This window comes from Oryctolagus cuniculus, chromosome 3, assembly GCF_964237555.1.
Source record: "Oryctolagus cuniculus chromosome 3, mOryCun1.1, whole genome shotgun sequence".
NCBI lineage: Eukaryota > Metazoa > Chordata > Mammalia > Lagomorpha > Leporidae > Oryctolagus > Oryctolagus cuniculus.
Window position 1 is genome coordinate 142,410,829 of NC_091434.1, and position 20,028 is coordinate 142,430,856.

Here is a 20,028-nt window from a genome sequence, read left to right on the forward strand (position 1 = left end):
TTCTAAGAAGATTTTGGTTTAAGGTGATATGAAAGTCAGAGTTACAGAGAGGCAGAGGCGGAACGAGAGGTCTTCCATTCGCTGGTTCACTCCCCATTGGCCACAAAATCCCATGAGGGTGCAGGGGCCTAAGGACTTGAGCCATCTTCTACTACTTTCCTAGGCCATAGTAGAGAGCTGGATCAAAAGTGGAGCAGTTGGTACTTGAACTGCTGCCTATATGGTATGCCAGCACTGCAGGCAGCAGCTTTACCCGCTATGCCACAACACTGGCCTCATATACTTTTTAAATTAATTTTTATTTTTAGTTTTTAAGATTCAATATAGTTCATAGATACAATTCTAAGGATATGATTCTCCCTTCCTCCCTACCCCCTTTCCCTCTCTCTCTCCTACTCTGTCCTTCCCTCTTGCCCCTCTCTTTTTGTTTCTTTCTTGAAATAATGAGATACAATGAAATTTTTGTTTAAGATCTGAATAAGACTAAGACCATCTATACTTTCACATTAGAGATTTAATAGTGAATTATTTTAAAAACTGAAGAAATAGTGATATTTTGTGTGTAGTAGGCTGTCAAACTTGAGTAGGATTTCAGTTTCATTATTTATTAAAAGTAATGTATTTTATCAAAATGATCTCATTGTTATAAGTAAAATAACACTTATTTTTTTATTGATTTTACTGTATTCATTTCATTATAGATAACATTTCTGTACATTTTTTCCCCTTGTTTTTCTCTTTCCTCCCGGCTCCCTCAAGGTGAACAGCCATATACCAGGAATAGGATACCAGATTTTTGGGAATGTAATCTCCCTAATCCTGGGTTTAACTCCATTTGTTTTCCGACTCTCTCAAGCCACAGACTTGGAACAACTCACAACACACTCCGCTTCAGAACTTTATGTGATTGCGTTTGGTTCTAATGAAGACGTGATAGTTCTTTCTATGGTTTTAATAAGTTTTGTGGTTCGTGTGTCTCTGGTGTGGATTTTCTTTTTTTTGCTCTGTGTAGCAGAAAGAACTTATAAACAGGTGAGTATAATTTGTACTTCTAAATAAAAAATACTATATTCTTTCTGTAATATTCAAAACACTCCTGAAGTATTTTAGTATTTCATTAAACCATTTGACCTAATTTTGTTTCTGTTTTGCTTTTATAATATCTAACCAAATAAAACCATAACAAGCCATATTTTGTTGGCATTTTTCTGTGATAATCTACTTGAAAGCTAATCCACATCTTAATCTTTTTTTAGCGATTACTTTTTGCAAAACTCTTCGGACATTTAACATCTGCAAGGAGAGCTCGAAAATCTGAGGTTCCTCATTTCCGGTTGAAGAAAGTCCAGAATATAAAAATGTGGCTATCTCTCCGTTCCTATCTGAAGGTAGAATGGTAGTGATAGAAGTACTCTTTCTGTGTTAACTGCCTCTGATGGGTCCATTTTTGTTGTCGACATGGGTGTGTCTGTTGTGTAGTCACCAATTGATTCAAAATCTAGATTGATTTTGTTTCTGCTCTTGAAAGTTATCACAAACCAGCAGAGGGAGCTCACCACTTAAAAAATAATAATAATAATAATAATAATAATAATAATTAAAAAAAACACCAATAATAATAATAATAATTAAAAAAAAACACTAACCCTGAGCCTTCTTACTGAAATGAGCTATTACTATGTTAAAATATTTAACTTGCAATTTCAAGTCATTGTTTTTATGTTGTTCTTTCCCTTTAATCTTTTAAGTAATTTTCCTACTTATGGAAATAAGATATAAAAACTCTGGAGTTCTGAGAAAAAGAAACATATGCATTAATGTTAGTAAAACACTTTTTTTTTCCTGAGGATTTTTTGTTGTTGCATTAAGTAACATCAGGTTTCATTACATATGGATAATCATATTGGTTCAAAGGTGCTTATTCCCAACATTTACCTGTCTTACAGAAGTTGACTCAAAGACCAATATTCTCTGGTATACCTAGATCCTTTTTCTTTTTTAAGATTTATTTATTTATTTGAAAGAGTTAGAGAGAAGAAGAGACACAGAGAGAGGTCTTCCATCCACTGGTTCACTCCCCAAATGGCCACCACAGCCAGGGCTGGACCAGACCGAATCCAGGAGCATCATCTGGGTCTCCAATGTGGATGCAGGGCCCCTTGTGCCATCTTCCACATTAGCAGGGAGCTGGATCGGAGTGGAGCAGCCAGGAGACTAACCAATGCCCATATGGGATGCCAGTGTCTCAGGCAGTGGTTTTAACTGCTATATCACAATGCCGACCCCACACCTAGATTTTTAATTCAATGAACAGAGTTTCTTTAAAGTTTGTACTATTTTTACCCTATATTTTAAAATTTGGTTTTATATATATATATGTGTGTGTGTATATATATATATATATATATTTAATTTGAGATAGCCCTCTCCTATCTGCTGGTTCACTCACTCCTCAGATGTCCTCAGTAGCCCCAGCCTACCTGAGAGCCTGAAACTCAATCCAGGTTTTCCCAATTAGGCGGCAGGACTGCAACCACTTGGGTCATCACTGTTGCTTCCCGAGGTACGTGTTAACAGGAAGTTGGAATCAGGAGCTGGAGCTCAAACCCAAGCACTCCAGCGCAGGACACAAGCATCTTTACAACTCAAGTCAAATGTCATTAATTTAACTTGTTAAACTCAACTCATTTAGTCTCCACTGGGAAATGATGCAAATTGGCATAGATTATTTTTCCTTGCTGTGACATTTCTGTCTCGTGGAAGAAGGAGTATGATCTTTGTTTCTTGGATTAGTGACAATCCATGCAAAATTTCCCTTTATTTTCAGTCCTAAGTAGGTATTGATGATTTTATTCCATAAACCTTTATTTAATGTTCATCGTTAACTCACTGTTGATGAAATAAATAAAGTCCTAGCCTTAGGAGCTCACATTTCAGTGAAGGAAACATGGAAACCCAGACCTAAGAATTAGCCTTTATAGCAGTTCTGGCATCCAGTTTATCATCAATTCCTATCCCTTCTGCTTACAAAATGTATCTTGAGTTCATTTATTTCTCTTTGTTGACATTTTTGCCACTCTAATTGAAACCATCAATCATCTTCTGCAGTTGCCTCTTATGTTCTCTAATAATTTGATGGTATCAAGTCATAGATTTAGGTCTTTAATCCATTTTTAGTGGATTTTTTTGAAAAATTTTTTAATTTATTTCAAAGGCAGAGTTTCAGAGAGACAAAGGCAGAGAGAGATCTTCCATCCGATGGTTCCCTCCCCAATTGACTGCATTAGCCAGAGCTACACTGATCTGAAGCCAGGAGCCAGGAGCTTCCTTCAGGTCTCCCATGTGGGTGCAGGGGCCCAAGGACTTGAGCCATCTTTCCCAGGCCATAGCAGGGAGCTGGATCAGAAGTGGAGCAGCTAGGACTCAAACTGGAACCCAGATTGGATACTGGCACTCCAGGCAGCAGCTTTACCTGCTTAGCCACAGTGCTGGCCCCTTGAATGGATTTTTGTGTAAGGTGTAAGGTAGAGGTCTTGCTTCATACTTCTGCTTCATACTTCTACATGTGGAAATCCAGTTTTCCCAGCACCGTTTGTTGAAGAGACTGTCCTTGCTCCAAGGATTGATTTTAGCTTCTTTGTCAAATATAAGTGGGTTCTAGATGCTTAGATTTATTTCTGGCATTTCTGTTCTCTTCATTGGTCTATCCATCTGTTTTCGTACCATTACCGTGCTGTTTTGATTATAACTGCCTGGAAGTATGTCTTGAAATCTGGTATTGTGATGCCTCTGGCTTTGTTTTTGTTGTATAAGATTGCTTTAGCTATTCAGGAACAATTCTTAAAACTTTTGGAGGTTCTTTATTTCTCCTAGGATAAAGAGCAGAATTTTTTTTTAAAGATTTATATATTTATTTATTTGAAAGTTAAAGTTACATAGAGAGAGGAGAGGCAGAGAGAGATCTTCCATCAGCTGGTTCATTCTCCAGTTGGCCTCAGTGGCCGGAGCTGTGCCAATCTAGAACCAGGAGCTTCCTCCAGGTCTTCCCACATGGGTATGGGGCCCAAGGACTTGGGCCATCTTCTACTGCTTTCCCAGGCAATAGCAGAGAGCTGGATCAGGAAGTGGAGCAGCCGGGACTCGAACCGGCGTCCATATGGGAGGCCGGCACTGCAGGCAACACTTTACCTGCTTCGCCATAGTGCCAGACCCAAAGAACAGAATTTTAACATGGTTTACAGTGCCCTCTATGATCTGGCTCCTCCTGTCTTGTCATATTTTAAAAAAACACTTTCTTCCCCAGCTTCTACATTACAGCATACTAGAGCGCTTCAGTTCTTTACATATACAGTCATGGTTCCTGCTAGCTGCTCTTGCACATGCTCTGCCTTCTGCCTAAAACACCACCCTGTGCCTTCTTGCTCCTGCCCTTTAGAATGGTGTAAATATCTCTTTCGTAGGGAGATCTTTCAGGCCCCCTGCTAAATCCCAAATATATATATTTTTTTAAGTGTTATTTATTTATTTGACAGAGAGAGAAGTCTCATTCACACGTTCACTTCCAAATGGCTGCAGCACAGCTGAACCAAGTACTTTCCCAAATGCTTAGCAGGGAGCTGGATCAAAAGCAGAGCCCCTGGAGCTTAAACCAGCAGTGCAGAATGGGATGCCAGCATTGCAGTGGCTGCTTAACCCACTGCACCACTATGCCAGCCCCATAAATCTCAGATCTAAATGAAGTCCCCCTGCCACTTATCTCAAAGCATCTTACTTATACTTGTCTTTCATAGCACCCAATACAGCTTATCACATATATCTGTAGCTGTGGTCTTGATGTCTCGTTCTCCTGCTAGTTCCTGTAAAGATAGGGACTGTGTCTGTTTTGTTTTGTGCTGTGTTTCTAGAACTTAGCACAATGCCTCGTTTTGAGCTAGTGCTCAAGAAACATTCATTAAGTAAATGATTAATGTCTGAAAAAATGAAAGATTTGAAAGTTATGATAAAAATTCTATACTGTTTATAGATATTTTCACTATGTTGCAACTCCTCAGTAAAGAGTTAACACTTAATTAAAATTTATCTGACCCATTAGGTCTATTTCAACACTGTAAGCTGTGATCAACCCACAGTGATGGGTCAGCACGTTGACTGAAAGCATAGGGATTCGCTGCTGATTAGTAAATCTGTTTACAGGTATTTTCCCTTTTCTCTCCCCGCAGCGTCGAGGTCCTCAGAGATCAGTTGATGTAATAGTTTCATCTGCCTTCTTGTTGACTATTTCAGTTGTGTTCATCTGTTGTGCACAGGTGAGTTACCTTGTTCCATGTAGAACTTAAACACATACAAAAGTGAAGATTATTTCTAATAATAAATAAGAAGAGTAATCATATAGCTGAGCCTAGTTAGCCAAGTTTTGAAACTGACTTTTTGCAGATTTTTTTGGTAGAATAAATAAATGCATCTGTTCATCTCTGTCATAAACAGTAGGCATATGCTCAAATGTCTGTTAAATAAACATGTAATAATTCATTCTTATCTAGAATCTATCTGATTATTTCCCAAAACAAACATGAGTCAGTAGAGTTATGAAGTTGTTCCATGAATCTTTGATTTATTCACATTTAGTATATTTTATTTTTTATCTCTGTATTGTCACTATGACTTATGTGCCCTGAAAATAAGTTCTCAGTGAAAACAGTTCCCAGACTAGTTAAGAAGCACAGAAGTATCTCAGGATATATTCAGGGCCAGTGCCGCGGCTCAATAGGCTAATCCTCTGCCTGCGGCACCAGCACTCTGGGTTCTAGACCCGGTCAGGGCGCCGGATTCTGTCCCGGTTGCTCCTCTTCCAGTCCAGCTCTCTGCTGTGGCTTGGGAAGGCAGTGGAGGATGGCCTGGGTGCTTGGGCCCTGCACCCACATGGGAGACCAGGAGGAAGCTCCTGGCTCCTGGCTTCAGATTGGCGCAGCGCCGGCCGTAGTGGCCACTTGGGGGGTGAACCAACAGAAAAAGTAAGACCTTTCTCTCTCTCACTCTCTCTCTCACTAACTCTGCCTGTCAAAAAGGATATATTCTGTCCTATAAAATGGAATGCAAATTTCTGTTTCAAGTAGTATGACATAGGTAGCTTATCTGAAAATTTTTCTGCTGTAAAGCACCAAATGACTCTGGAAGGACAAAAACCTAGCTTTTTAAATATACCTATGTTAGTGTGTGTGTGTGTGTGTGTGTGTGTGTTTACAGATAGAGTTAGTGAGAGAGAGAGACAGAGAGAAAGGTCTTCCTTTTTCCGCTGGTTCACCCCCCAAAATGGCCACTACGGCCAGCACTGCGCCAATCCGAAGCCAGGAGCCAGGTACTTCCTCCTGGTCTCCCATGCGGGTGCAGGGCCCAAGCACTTGGGCCATCCTCCATGGCCCTCCCGGGCCACAGCAGAGAGCTGGACTGGAAGAGGAGCAACCGGGACAGAACCAGTGCCCCAACCGGGACTAGAATCTGGAGTACCAGAGCCATAGGCGGAGGATTAGCCTAGTGAGCCGCGGCGCTGGCCAGTGTGGGTTTTTTTTAAAAGATGTATTTATTTATTTGCAAGGCAGAGAGAGAGAGAGAGAGAGGTCATCTTCCATCCACTGGCTCACTTCTCAAGTGGCCGCAATATCTGTAGCTGGGCCAATCTGAAGCCAGGAGCCAGGAGTGGGTGCAGAGGCCCAAGGACTTGAGCCATCTTCTACTGCTTTCCCAGGCCTTAGGAGAGAGCTGGATCAGAAGTGGAGCAGCCAGACTAGAACCAGCCCCTATTTGGGATACTGGCACTGCCTGCAGCAGCTTTACCTGCTATACCACAGCACCAACGCCCTTTGTTAGCAGTTTAACATCCATATTGTATACCTATGTAGCTTCACAAGACAGTAATGGCCAAAAATGAACATAAAGCCAAAAACCAAAGCAATCAGAGATAGGCACTAATACTGTGGCAGCCTGAGAACATCTTTTCCTGCTCCCATGTCAAGAAGTTAACAAAGAGGTTCTGGACACCGCGAGACCCTACAGAAGCCAAACTAAAACTGTTCTGGAGAATGTGACTGCAGTTTGGATCTCACTGGATTTCTGCAGGTCAAACCTCTCAGGTTGCAGAAGAGTGAGGAGTAGTCCATCACTGTCTGTCAGCAAGCCAACAGCTGGATTAATAGACTGATCTTACAGAAACTATAAGTTCATTTAAAATGATTAAAGACATAGGTAACACAATGGGGGAAAAACATAGATTTGGGAAATAACCAAATGGTACTTCAGAGAAATGAAAAATACAATCATTAATATTAAAATCAATGAACTGAATAAATAAAGGCAGTTAAAGACACATTTAGTGAACCGAGAGATGGAAGAAGTGACCTGGAATGCAGGTCAGAGATGAAAAGGGGAAATGGGGAAAGCGTTAAGACATAGGTGGGCAGTCTAGCATATGAGAGTACTTCAAAAAGTTCATGGGAAATGGAAGTAAAAGATGAAATTATTTTGGTGCAAAAGGAAGTTTTTTATGGGGGCGGGGGACGCAAGGGGAACGTGTTCCATCTGCTGGTTCACTCCCCTGATGACTGCAACAGCCAGGTCTTGTCCGGATCAAAGCCAGGAGCCAGGAACTCCATTTAGATCTCCCACGTGAGTGGTAGGGGCCAAGTACTTGGATCATCACCTGCCACCTTCCTGGTGCATTATCGGAAAGCTGGATCAGAAGCAGAACATCCAGAATTCAGACCAGCACTCCAGTGTGGGATGCCTGTATCACAAGCAGTGGCTTCACCCACTATGACACAGGCCCAACCCTGCAAAAAATGTTTGAAATCCATGCATAGGAGGCTTCTTGAAAAAGTCATTAAATGAGAAAACGATACATTAATTTCAAGCTTTTTGGCAACAACAAAAATAAAATTTTAATTCCATTTTCAGTGAAGTTTTTGAAGGACTCTGTTATGTTTGATAAAAATTCCAGGAGGAAGATTGAATAGGGAAGAGAAGCATTTGGAGAAATAACAGCTAAGAATTTTCCTGAATTGATGGAATTCTCTACAGGCACAAACATAGTTCCTAAAACTCCCATGGCCTAAACGACAAAGTCATTTTCTCCTAATACCAAATAACCATTTATATAACATGATGTAGCTGTGACACAGTCAAAATAAAAAACAATAACAGCAACAAAAAAACTCACTTTTTTTGGAAAAAATGTTGAAGATTGATTTATTTGTTGTTGTTTGAAAGACAGAGTGACAGAGAAAGGGGGAGACAGAGAGTGAGATCTTCCATCTGCTGTTTCACTCCCTAAATGCCTACAACAGTTGAGCTGGACCAGGCCAAAGCCAGGAGCCAGGAATTCCATCAAGGTTTCCCATGTGGGTGGCAGAGATTAAATTCCTCCAATACATCCCAGAGGCATTCATTGTCAGGGAGCTGGGTCAAAGCAGAGTAGTCAAGACTCAGACCGTCACTCTGAAATGGGATGCACTCATCCCAAACAGCAGCTCAACCTGCTGTGCAACTGCACCTGCCTCCATCTGGAAACTTTTAAAAGATAAGTAACAAATTTTTAAAAGAAAAGCACAAAGGGGCTGGCATTGTGGTGTAGTGGGTAAAGCATCCACCTGCAACACTGGCATCCCAGATGAGTGCTGGTTCATGTCCTGGCTGCTCTACTTATGATACAGCTCCCTGCTGATGGCCTGGTAAAAACAGTGGAAGATGGCCCAAATGCTTGGGCCTCTGCCACCTGAGTAGGAGACCTAGAAGAAGCTCTTGGCTCCTGGCTTTGGCCTGGCCCAGCCCTGGCCATTGTAGCCATTTGGGGAATGAACCAGCAGATGGAAGACCTCTCTCCCTGTCTTTCTCTCATTCTCTCGCTAACTCTTTCAAAATAAAATTTTTTAAAAGAAAGAAAAAACAGAATTAAACTATCATTGAAATTTTAGGTTTTTTTGAGGACTATATTGATTTTTTTTTAAGATTTATTTTATTTATTTGAAAGGCAAAGTTACACAGGGAATGGGATGCAGAGGAGGGAGAGGGAGAGGGAGAGTGAGGGAGAAAGAGAACTCTTATCCACTGGTTCATTCCCCAAATGGCTGCAGTGGCTGGTACTAGGCTAGGCCAAAACCAGGTGCCTGGAACTCCATTCTGGTCTCTCATGTGAGTATCAAGGGTGGAGGCAGTTGGCCATCTTTCACTGCCTCCCCGGGATCAGAGGTAGAGCTGTAGGCTGCCAGAGACCCAGGTACTTGAGTTATCACCTACTGCTTCCCAGGATGCACAGTAGCAGGAAGCTGGATTTGAAAACAGAATAGCTGGTCTGAAACCAGGCACTCCAATATGGGATGTGGGCTACTTAACGCACATATGTAATTTTCAGTAGCAACAGAGTGTGTGTGTGTGTGTTTAGAAAGTTGTGTAGGACCTTATGGTATGTGATATGATATGGTATATGATAAAATTTTATTGAAAGTTAGGAAAGAAAGTATACCATGTTAACAGATAGGAAGATTCGAATCCATGTTATTTATGCTCAAGGAGTAGTTGGAATCTCATGCAATTAAATAAAATATTTTTATTTTTTGAAAATTCTGCAAGCTTTCTAAAATTCATCTCAAAGCCCAGAGAGACAAGAATCATCCAGGTAACTTTGAAGAACAAGTTACCTTGCCTTGAAAATTTTAAAATTTTCAAAACACTTTGTGATTTTGACACAAATATAGAATGACCAGTGGAGTGAGACAGGGGGTCCTACAGATCCACACATGTCAGAACATAATATATGATGACATTATAAATGACCAGAGGAAGGCTTTCCATAATAGAAAAATAAGATTGGAGTAAAATATAATTACATCATACACAAAAAGAAATTCCAGCTGAAATAACTTCCACAACCCAGTGAGAAACAGAGACAGAAAACAGTGGATATAGAATATAGAAAGAACTCAGGAGAGGAAACCCAGTTACTAATAAGCATGTGAAACATGCTTATCCTCACTCAGCATCAGGAAAAGTAAAATGAAAGCAATGAGAGAACGTATTTAGGTGCGTCAGATTGGCAGATGTTAAGAAGGTAGTTAATAATAAATTCAAACAAAATTGAAGGCAGAGACCTGTGATATGTATACACTGCTGAGAGTATAAATGGTTATTAACTGTTTTCCAGATGGCTTTGCAGTAACAAATGAGATGTGACTGTCCTAGGACTCCGCAGTTCTTACTCCTAGGTGTTAAGTCCTAGAGAAAGTCTTACATGGGTACCCAAGGAGACAAATACAAGAATGCTTACTGCAGCATTGTTTGTAACAAGGAAAATTGGCAACAAAATGAGTGTTAATTAGTAGAGCAATCCAATAAATTGTGGTTGATTCTTTTACTGTAGTATCTTAAGGAATTAAAATGAATAAATTTAGAGCTGTGTTAACAGACAAATCTTGAAAACCAGGTTCGGTGTTTAAAAAGAAAAACAGATTGAAGCAGAGTATGGATAAAAATATGATAACCTTTATATAAAATATAAAAATTAAAGTATATGTGAAATAACTTGTGTATTGAAGAGATAAATGCACAGTCATTCCTCTGCTGTGAGGCAGGGGTAGGGGAGAGAAATGAAAGACAAGGAAAAGATTAAAGGTATTTTGACGGAATCTATGATATTTTATTTGTCAAAAATCTGAAAGAAATATTGCAGAATAGCAAGATTTGACAAAACAGGGTCTAGATCCCATGGCTATTGAGTACATTATACTTTTGATATACTTAAAATATTTTGTAATAAAGAATAGAAAACACCCTCCCTTAAATATAACATGAAAATGTCCTATTACACTTATGAACAATGTGTATGAAGTAAAATGTCTTTTTCTCTGGAAATGGAATTGTTTGTGTCACACTGCTGCTTCATATTGTCTTTTTTTTTGTTTACTTTCAGTTGCTTCATGTTCATGAGATCTTCCTTGATTGTCACTACAATTGGGAACTAGTAATCTGGTGCATCTCGTTAACACTTTTTCTCCTGAGATTTGTTACTCTTGGATCAGAAACAAGTAAAAAATATAGCAATACCTCAATATTACTTACTGAACAGGTGAGTATGTTATAAATTAATGTCTGTAATCTACATATTAAGTTAAAATGGTTTCAGGAAGATGTTTTATTTGAATGAAGCCATTTATGCTTTTGATAAGACATAAGACTCCTCAGTGTTTCTCCTTGAGTTTAGATCTCATCTGTCTTTATGTCCCATTTTAATTTGACAAGAAGGAAATACCATCTATAGAATTTTTTTTTTTTTTTTTTTTTGACAGGCAGAGTGGACAGTGAGAGAGAGAGACAGAGAGAAAGGTCTTCCTTTGCCGTTGGTTCACCCTCCAATGGCCGCCGCACCGCGCTGATCCGAAGGCAGGAGCCAGGTGCTTTTCCTGGTCTCCCATGGGGTGCAGGGCCCAAGCACTTGGGCCATCCTCCACTGCACTCCCTGGTCATAGCAGAGAGCTGGCCTGGAAGAGGGGCAACTGGGACAGAATCCGGTGCCCCGACCGGGACTAGAACCCGGTGTGCCGGCGCCGCAAGGCGGAGGATTAGCCTAGTGAGCTGTGGCACCGGCTGAAATGATGTGTTTTAAACCATCAGTGGAATATGTTTGCTTTGCAGTGTAGCAAATCTGCATGGAAATAAGTCTGAATTGTTATTTAATAGAATATAGCATAATAATCTTGATGGTTAATTTACTTTGTATGAATTTCTTAAATAGCTTCTTCCACCATTTCATAGGAATTATATAAAGGAACTTATTAGCAATGAATATTCTCATTAAGGATAATTTGACTTTTAAAAATCAATAGCTGTCAAATGAGCTCAGTTAAAGGGAAAGGGGAGATTTGCCAACAACGATCAAGGTCTTTAAGGAAGTCTAAATGTACTTGGGCTTCATGGAGTTGGCCCAAGTTAACTACCTCCTCCAGTTCACTCTGAGACTGATGTCTTCTCATTGCTGCTCTTCCCTGCACCTTTCTTCCCATGGCCTTTCTCTCCTATAATTGTGGCTTATATGTGGTTTTGATTTACCTTAGAATGAGTTCTGCCATAGAGTTTACTGATTTTTCAGTTCCTGTTCCTGCCATTTTTGGCAGATCCTGTATCAGTCCCACCAGTTCATGTATTGACCAGCTTTGGTTTAGGGTTAGGAAGGGGAGAGAAAGTAGGTGAGCACTGTTGCCCTGGCCTTTTCTCCACAGGCCCATCTGTCAAAGAAGGGAACTATGCAGGTGGGCCACTCAAATCCTTTTAAAAATCTATCTGTGAAGGTGACATATACCAATGCCATCTTACTAGTCAGAGTGATCAGTTCCAGTTCATAATTGATCATAATGATAAGATTAAGCATCAAAGGGATCACATAAACAAGACTAGTGTCTGCTAATAATGACTGATAGAATTAAAAAGGAGAGAACAATCCAGCATGGGAAGCAGGATACACAGCAGACTCATAGAATGGCAAATGTCCTAAAAAGCACTCTGGCCTCAGAAACAGCCCTTAAGGCATTCGGATCCAGCTAAAAAGCCCATGAGAGTTTCTCAGGCATGGAAAGCCAAGACACTGTGGCAAAAAAATGACCTAAATGAAAGATCTGTGAGTGAGATCCCAGCGGGAAGAACGGGCCATCAAAGAAGGAGGTACCTGAGCCGGCGCCGTGGCTCACTAGGCTAATCCTCCGCCTTGCGGCGCCGGCACACCAGGTTCTAGTCCCGGTTGGGGCGCCGGATTCTGTCCTGGTTGCCCCTCTTCCAGGCCAGCTCTCTGCTGTGGCCAGGGAGTGCAGTGGAGGATGGCCCAGGTGCTTGGCCCTGCACCCCATGGGAGACCAGGAAAAGCACCTGGCTCCTGGCTCCTGCCATCGGATCAGCGCGGTGCGGCGGCCATTGGAGGGTGAACCAACGGCAAAGGAAGACCTTTCTCTCTGTCTCTCTCTCTCACTGTCCACTCTGCCTGTCAAAAAAAAAAAAAAAGAAGGTACCTTTCTCTGCAGGGAGGAGAGAACTTCCACTTTGACTATGGCTTTGTCTAAATAAGATCGGGACTTGTGAACTCAAGAGGCTTCCATAGCCTTGGCAGCTCATGACAGGAGCCTGACTTCATAAATAAGAGTGTCAATTGTTAAATTAACAGTGGGAGTCACTGTGCACCTACTCCCCATGTAGGATCTCTGTCCTTAATGTGTTGTACTATGCAAATTAACGGTAAAACTACTACTTAAACAGTACTTTATACTCTGTGTATCTGTGTGGGTGCAAACCGTTGAAATCTTTACTTAGTACATACCAAGTTGATCTTCTGTATATAAAGATAATTGAAAATGAATCCTGATGAAGAATGGAATGGGAGAGGGAGTGGGAGATGGATGGTTGTTGGTGGGAGAGAGGTTATGGGGGGAAAAGTCACTACAATCCAAAAGTTAAAAGTTGAAAAAAATGTATATGTGATATAATTTTAAGAATTTTATTAATCTTTTTTTAATGAAAGATAAACCTGTACTTGAAAATGGAGAAGAAACCTAATAAAAAAGAAGAACTGACTCTAGTGAATAATGTTTTAAAACTGGCTACTAAATTGCTAAAGGTAAGAATAAGATTGAAAACGATGTAATATACAGTAACTGTGTTCATACCATATCTCAGCCCTCTGTCTCTGAAGATCCTACCCTTATTTAGTTTTCATGATTACCCACATTGTTTCCGGATTGTGTTTGGGCACATTCATGCAGTTTACATTGTAATTCTCATTGCCAAGATAAACTAATATAAATAATTTCTTGAAAATTGTGTATTAAGATTTTAGAGAATTGTCGAGGTTGACATCATTGGAAATTTATGCCTCATAGAACTTAAATAAATTTCAGACCAGAAGATTTGATGTTAATATGAATAAGCATTTCATTTATAAGACATTTTGTAAAAATCAAAACTATCATAATTTTGGAATGTTTGATTTAATCATTTGGGATGATTTAATGACTATTTTATTGCTGTTTTATACTATTAGTAATGCTTCTCTTAAGAGGAAAATTTTGGGGGCCAGCGCTGTGGCTTACTTGGTTAATCCTCTGCCTGCAGCATTGGCATCCCATATGGGCACCGAGTTCTAGTCCTGGTTGCTCCTCTTCCATTCCAGCTCTCTGCTGTGTTCCGGAAGGGCCATGGAGGATGGCTCAAGTCCTTGGGCCCCCGCACCCGCATGGGAGACCAGGAAGAAGCACCTGGCTCCTGGCTTTGGATCGGCACAGTGCCAGCCGTGGCAGCCATTTGGGGAGTAAACCAATGGAAAGAAGATCTTTCTCTCTGTCTCTCTGTCTCACTATCTATAACTCTACCTGTCAAATAAATTTAAAAAAAAAAAAAAAAGAGGAAAATTTTATCTTATTCAAAAGAGAGAGGTTGAGAGAGACATCTTTCATCACTGGCTCATTTTTCAAATGCCCGTAACAGCTAGGACTGGGCCAGGCCAAAGCCAAGAGTGTGAAACCCATCCCAGTTTCCCACATGAGTGGTAGGGACCAATGTACTTGAGTCATCACTGGCTGCCTCCCAGGGTAAGCATTAGCAAGAAACTGGATTGAAATCAGAGCTGGGACTTGAACCCGGGGCCTCCAATATGGTTTGTGGCTTTCCCAAGTGGCATCTAAACTAACGTACCAGATACCCACATCAGGAAAATATTTTAAATCTCAGTTTCATAATCAGTTGAATATAATTCTTTGAATTATTTATAAGTTTCCAAAGATATCTTGAATTAATAGTTTTGTGTTTGCTTGATACTTGTATGTTGACTTTCCATTGTGTTAGACAAGAGAGGCCTGTACATGTGAGACTTAAAAAGCAGTAACAGTCTTAGAGAAATATGAAAGTAACTGAAATACAAAGGTTAGCATATATTGTCTCCTAGTCCAAAACCTGATGCTTAATGTGGATTGAACCTGCTCCCTCTCCCTTCTCTGGTTCTCAGGCCTGCTGATTCAACCCTAAGCTATCTTCCACTTCATCCAGTCTTGCCTGTTAATCCTTTCTTTTGTGAGCTCCTTGTCTCACTTATGATTTTGATACCCTGAACTCCTTAAAAACTGTGCTGGCGTCTGGCCTTTCTGCTCGCTAATCTTCCTTCCACATTGCTGACCCAGTGCTCTTTCTCACATGCACGCACATCTGATGTGCTGTCCCCTGCTTAAATTCCTTTAGTGTCAATCTATCCACAGTCTGCCCAAAGAGTGGAGTGACCCTGACTTACGGAGCTAACTGTGCGTTTGGAGTGCTGCCTCCCTTGTCCCTGGGCTGTAACCATGCTCAGTATCCTGCAGCAGTTCAAATGTGCTGTGTTCTCAGATGTCTGATAACCCTTTCTCCTTATGGCCCCACTGCTTAGGATCCATTTCTCTGTAATTCAAAGGGCGGTCCTTTGAATTATGTATATGTCTTACCACAGTAAGGTCCCTCAGCTTAGAGACTGGTTTCCCAGAGCCTACAATGAGGCCTGGCCTGTGGAAGAATTTTAAATGTTCGAATCATATATTTGAAAATGAATTACCTTAAAGGGAAATTTTAACATATGTATTGATATTGTCAGAAAAGTTGGCTATTTCAGTTTTTAATTCCTCCACAATGTCTATTCTAACTCTTAAACTGAATAAAAGCTCTCTAACCTCTGCATAACTACCTGACCAATACTTCACTGATCATTCTTTTAAAGGAAATTACTTTCTCCTAAAATAAATTAATAAATAAAGCTACTATTAAAATTTACTTATTTAAAGTTTAATCAGGTTTATCCTTTCAAAAAGTACCCATTACTTATAGTTTTTTGGAAATAATGTTTTTTTCGAATCCTCATTGCAATTGCCTTGAATGATTTGAACTGATGATTATTCTTGAATCCGGAGCTACTGGGTTTTTATATCTCTTTCCTGCTAGGAACTGGACAGTCCCTTTCGACTGTATGGACTCACGATGAATCCGCTGCTCTACAACATCACCCAGGTTGTCATCTTGTCAGCTGTCTCTGGTGTGATCAGTGACTTGCTTGGGTTTAATTTAAAGGTAGGAGCTTGCAAGGAGTTGTTATCTCTTAGCGCTCTGCTGTCTTCCTGGGACACTTACTTCACCCTGCCACTCTGCTGGGATCCCACAGGCCCAATAGTAGAATCATTCTGATAAGATTATACAACGAGTGAAAACAGCTTCACATTTAATCTGAAGGAATGATATAGATTCAAGGCTGATAGTACTGGTAGAACTCCTGTTTTGGAAGAGCATTCATTATAAATAGAACTCTTGAGTAGGCAATATTTTTTTTACTCTTTTAATATGAATCTAATTTAGGTGATAAAAGAGGAAAAAGAAGAGCCCTATTTCTATTTTTGGACCAAAGTTGTATTATTTGTCTACTAAAGCAGTGTATATATACATCCTCTAGTATATATACAACTGTTGTAAGATGTGGGGTAATCATGGTAAACAAGTCATATAAGTATTTTGTCACTTCTCAGTAAAATGGAGCAAAAGAAATCTTATTTTAACTTTTTTTTTGTTTGTGTTTAAGGCAAACTCCTCCTGAAAATAAAAGAGTAAAGGAGTTATAATCTTAACACCTGTACTTGTATTTTGATTAAAATAATATCATGTGATATGATTTCAGTTTCAGTATTACAACGGCTCTAATGGTGACTACTTGTATTTTTTTTCTCTAGCTTTGGAAGATCAAATCATGATGGTTCCGAGGAGAGCAGATGTGGCCTCTTTTCCAGAGAGAGGGAACTGATGACGCTGCCTGAGAGCAGTCGCTGACTGCCCGGGAGTCCCAGCTGGGAAACTGAAGTGTTTACATCAGACTGTCTTGTGCAATTCTTATATTTATTTTACTTGTTCACTGTTTTTTTTTTTACATTTACTTTAGTCTTTATATTTTATTTTTAAGCATTGATGTACTTAGTTGTTGAAAGGGTGATAAAACTGGTACCAATACTTGAGATCCTGGTAATTGCTCACAAATAGTTGACAGAATAACAAATTGTGACAACAGAAGCCATGGCTAAGCTAAGCACTGTTTCTCCATCGATGCCGTGAACTTGCCTTACTTGAGAAAAAACTCTAACTTTGGACTATTGCATGGGACTGAGCGAAACACAGGTAGCATGTTCTTCAGTAAATCCAGACGAGTCAGGGTTTTTCTTGGGTTATTTTGGACAATGCCAGGATCTAAACTGATTAAGCTGCAGTTGAAGCACCCTTCAGTATTAATATATATATGGTATTACATACAGGTCAACAAGTGCTCTTTGATGATAAAACTCTTAATAGAGCAATAATTGTAAATGGTTACCATACTGTAAGATATTTTGATAAAAATTAGTAATAATTGTATTTATTTGAAACACTGGGCTGTTTGCACAGCTCCGACTGTGCATGCTCAAAATGTGCACTTTTTAAAATTGTTACTTTTACTGCATATCTTTATAGGGGATATGTTATAGTGTACTAGGGCGTGATATGGTATCACTCACAAGTGAAGTGCCTATTGATATAACTAAAGTATATTATGTTTACTCAAGTGAAATAATTTTTCCCCCATGGTACACTATAGTGTATGCTGTTCATACCACACTCAAATGAGCAACTTAAGGATAAGGTTGAGAATAAGTAAAATATTCCTCAGATTGCTAGTTATGAAATTATATCCAAATTTTCATAAAAGACAGCTTCAGCTTGCAAATTCTGTCCTCCGAACTCAATCTGGTGCGTTTCCCTTCCCTGCCCCCATCCATTTTATAAGGGCTATTTTAGATGTTGTTAACCTGGAAGGTTAACTAGCACCACCCCTTCGATCATTTGCCAAGTGTCCAGTGAGAACTCACCATGTTGGCACGTTAGGTAAATAGGCAAATATGATAGTATCTTTATTGGGCCTTGATTTTAAGTTGTTATGTTTGTACAATCAGAAGTGTTTTAGGACTTCCATGAAACATGAGATGTTTTTCAATTTTTTTTTAAACTGGGCATCTGGTTTCTAAAACAAAGAATTTATTTAAAACAATCTAGAATTTTCTTGGTGCAAAGTGTATCAAGTTGGATATCCTCACATTTTTACCATGTTTTAAGGAGTTTAAAATAATTAATTGTAAATAATTTATTTGATTGGTGCAGGTCTGATCCCCAAATCGTCATCTTAAAACCAGGAATGTGTGGAGAACAGAGCCATGCCACATCAGCGTGCTCTTGCCATTCCTTTGGGTAGCCTCAGCTCAGCCTCACCATGCAGTACGTTCTTTTTATGTAGAAGACAACCGGAAGCATTTTGTTTTATTTGCCTCTGTGCTAATATGTTTAATAATGACCAAAGTGCATTCTGAGTTTTCTCAAAGAATGTATTACTGGAGCTTTAAGAACATACTTAGTTTCTCATGTGAAAATTTAGGCTTTGTCTGGTATGTTTCTTCTTCCTCTATTGTCTAATGTTGAGGTTGTTTTTAGGAATTATATTTTATAAACTTTTTCAAAATAAGGTACATACCTATACAGAACTTAACATTTTGCACAGAATATATCAAATATATTTTGAGAAAAAAAAAAGTACGGCATGAGTTCTGTTAGGAGTAAAAGATGAAATTATTGTATCTCACACACACAAAAAACTTATTTCAGAATGGAAATATTTTTGAGAAAAGTAGTTGAGTATAATGATTTAGGAAAATGCTTGTTCCAGGTTGAACTTCAATTTAACATAGAGTTGGGAATTGATTTATTAAGTACAGTGTACATGTCAACAGCGTGTAACATATTGAATTATGGTCACTTATGTGGGCAGCAGCAGGATACTAAAAGGACAAAGTTGTCATTTCAAGGAATCTCAGAACATTAACAAAACTGTTTTCAAAGGAGAAAAAAAAATCGGCACTGCTGCCTTAAGAATACCATGAATGTAAGAAATGGTAGCACATCACATAAAATAGAAAAGGCAGTTCAAAGATAGAATTGTGGCAGATGCTGTGTGTTAACTGTCGTTTCTTTGCCACATGTGTTGTATTTGAAAGTTTGAACAGCAAGTTTAAAATAAAGCATTCTATGACTGACAGTGTTGGTTTGTTTTTTAAAAAGCTTTCAAGTCACACTTCTGTGATAATTTTGTGATTGCTATAACATGAATTTTAGTTTTAACTGGTGGATTTAGGGGAAGTGAAAATAAATGTTTTAAAACATAGTAGCATTTAATATTTTGTTAGGATTCTCACATGAAAGATTAATAACATATACACAGAATTTTCACCTCCAAAGAGCTATTATGTCATTAATGTTTGTATTTGCAAACAGAAAACTAGTGGTAACCTGTGATGTTAAAACACCATTGGAAGGATAGTGGTGGTTTTTTTCCCCAAGCAAAACTGCATCCAAAACAGTCCTGGTTTCTCGGGCAGGCGATGGGCAGATGAGAACAGCTTTCAGCTCCCCTCTTCCACGAACCACCCAAATCAGAAAGGCATTGTAAAACCCAATGAAGTCTTGGTTTGATGTTCTGCAAATGGGAAGTTCAGAGTGAGGGTTGACATTTCACTTTTAGCATGTTGTTTAACAACTTTTCACAAGCTGATCTGACCCTGACTTTGAAAAAATGAAATGAGAATGGCAGAATGATCGATCTGAAAACCCCCACTCCAGAGAAGGAGCCGTTGCTGTCTTGAGGGACCGCTTCTCCATGGCCAGACTGCCTGCCGTGCTGGTAACACAGTTTTTGGAGTCAGGTCTCAACAGTTGTCTGGGTTTCGGGGAATGAAGTCTGTGCTGAAGGCGGACAGGGAGGAGGGTTTAGTTTTTCCACGCCACAAGGTTTTGTGCCCTGTGACTGTGTGGCGTGTGTCAGCAGTAGAGTGTCCCACCTGGGAACCAAGTGGAAGGCTCAGAACTAGAAGAGAAAGGTGTTTTCCCCCACGTCGATCCAGCTTCGGGGGTATTCTGTTAGTGACC

General features: G+C 39.7%; 1 protein-coding gene across 8 annotated transcripts in view; it reads left to right on the top strand.

Annotated features, from left to right (window-relative positions):
• PHTF2 (putative homeodomain transcription factor 2) overlaps positions 1-19,141 on the top strand; it is a 133,023-nt gene extending 113,882 nt beyond the window's left edge. For all 8 annotated transcript variants that reach the window (XR_011387393.1, XM_002712019.5, XM_051849727.2 and 5 more), the window contains 7 exons: positions 760-1,032; positions 1,257-1,388; positions 5,220-5,306; positions 10,955-11,110; positions 13,547-13,642; positions 15,985-16,110; positions 16,761-19,141. Coding sequence is in view for 7 of the 8 variants with exons in the window: in XM_002712019.5 (XP_002712065.2) it covers positions 760-1,032; positions 1,257-1,388; positions 5,220-5,306; positions 10,955-11,110; positions 13,547-13,642; positions 15,985-16,110; positions 16,761-16,781 (891 nt within the window). In the remaining variant the exon portion in view is untranslated. The remainder of the gene's footprint in view (positions 1-759; positions 1,033-1,256; positions 1,389-5,219; positions 5,307-10,954; positions 11,111-13,546; positions 13,643-15,984; positions 16,111-16,760) is intronic.
• The last annotated feature ends 887 nt before the right edge of the window (positions 19,142-20,028 follow it).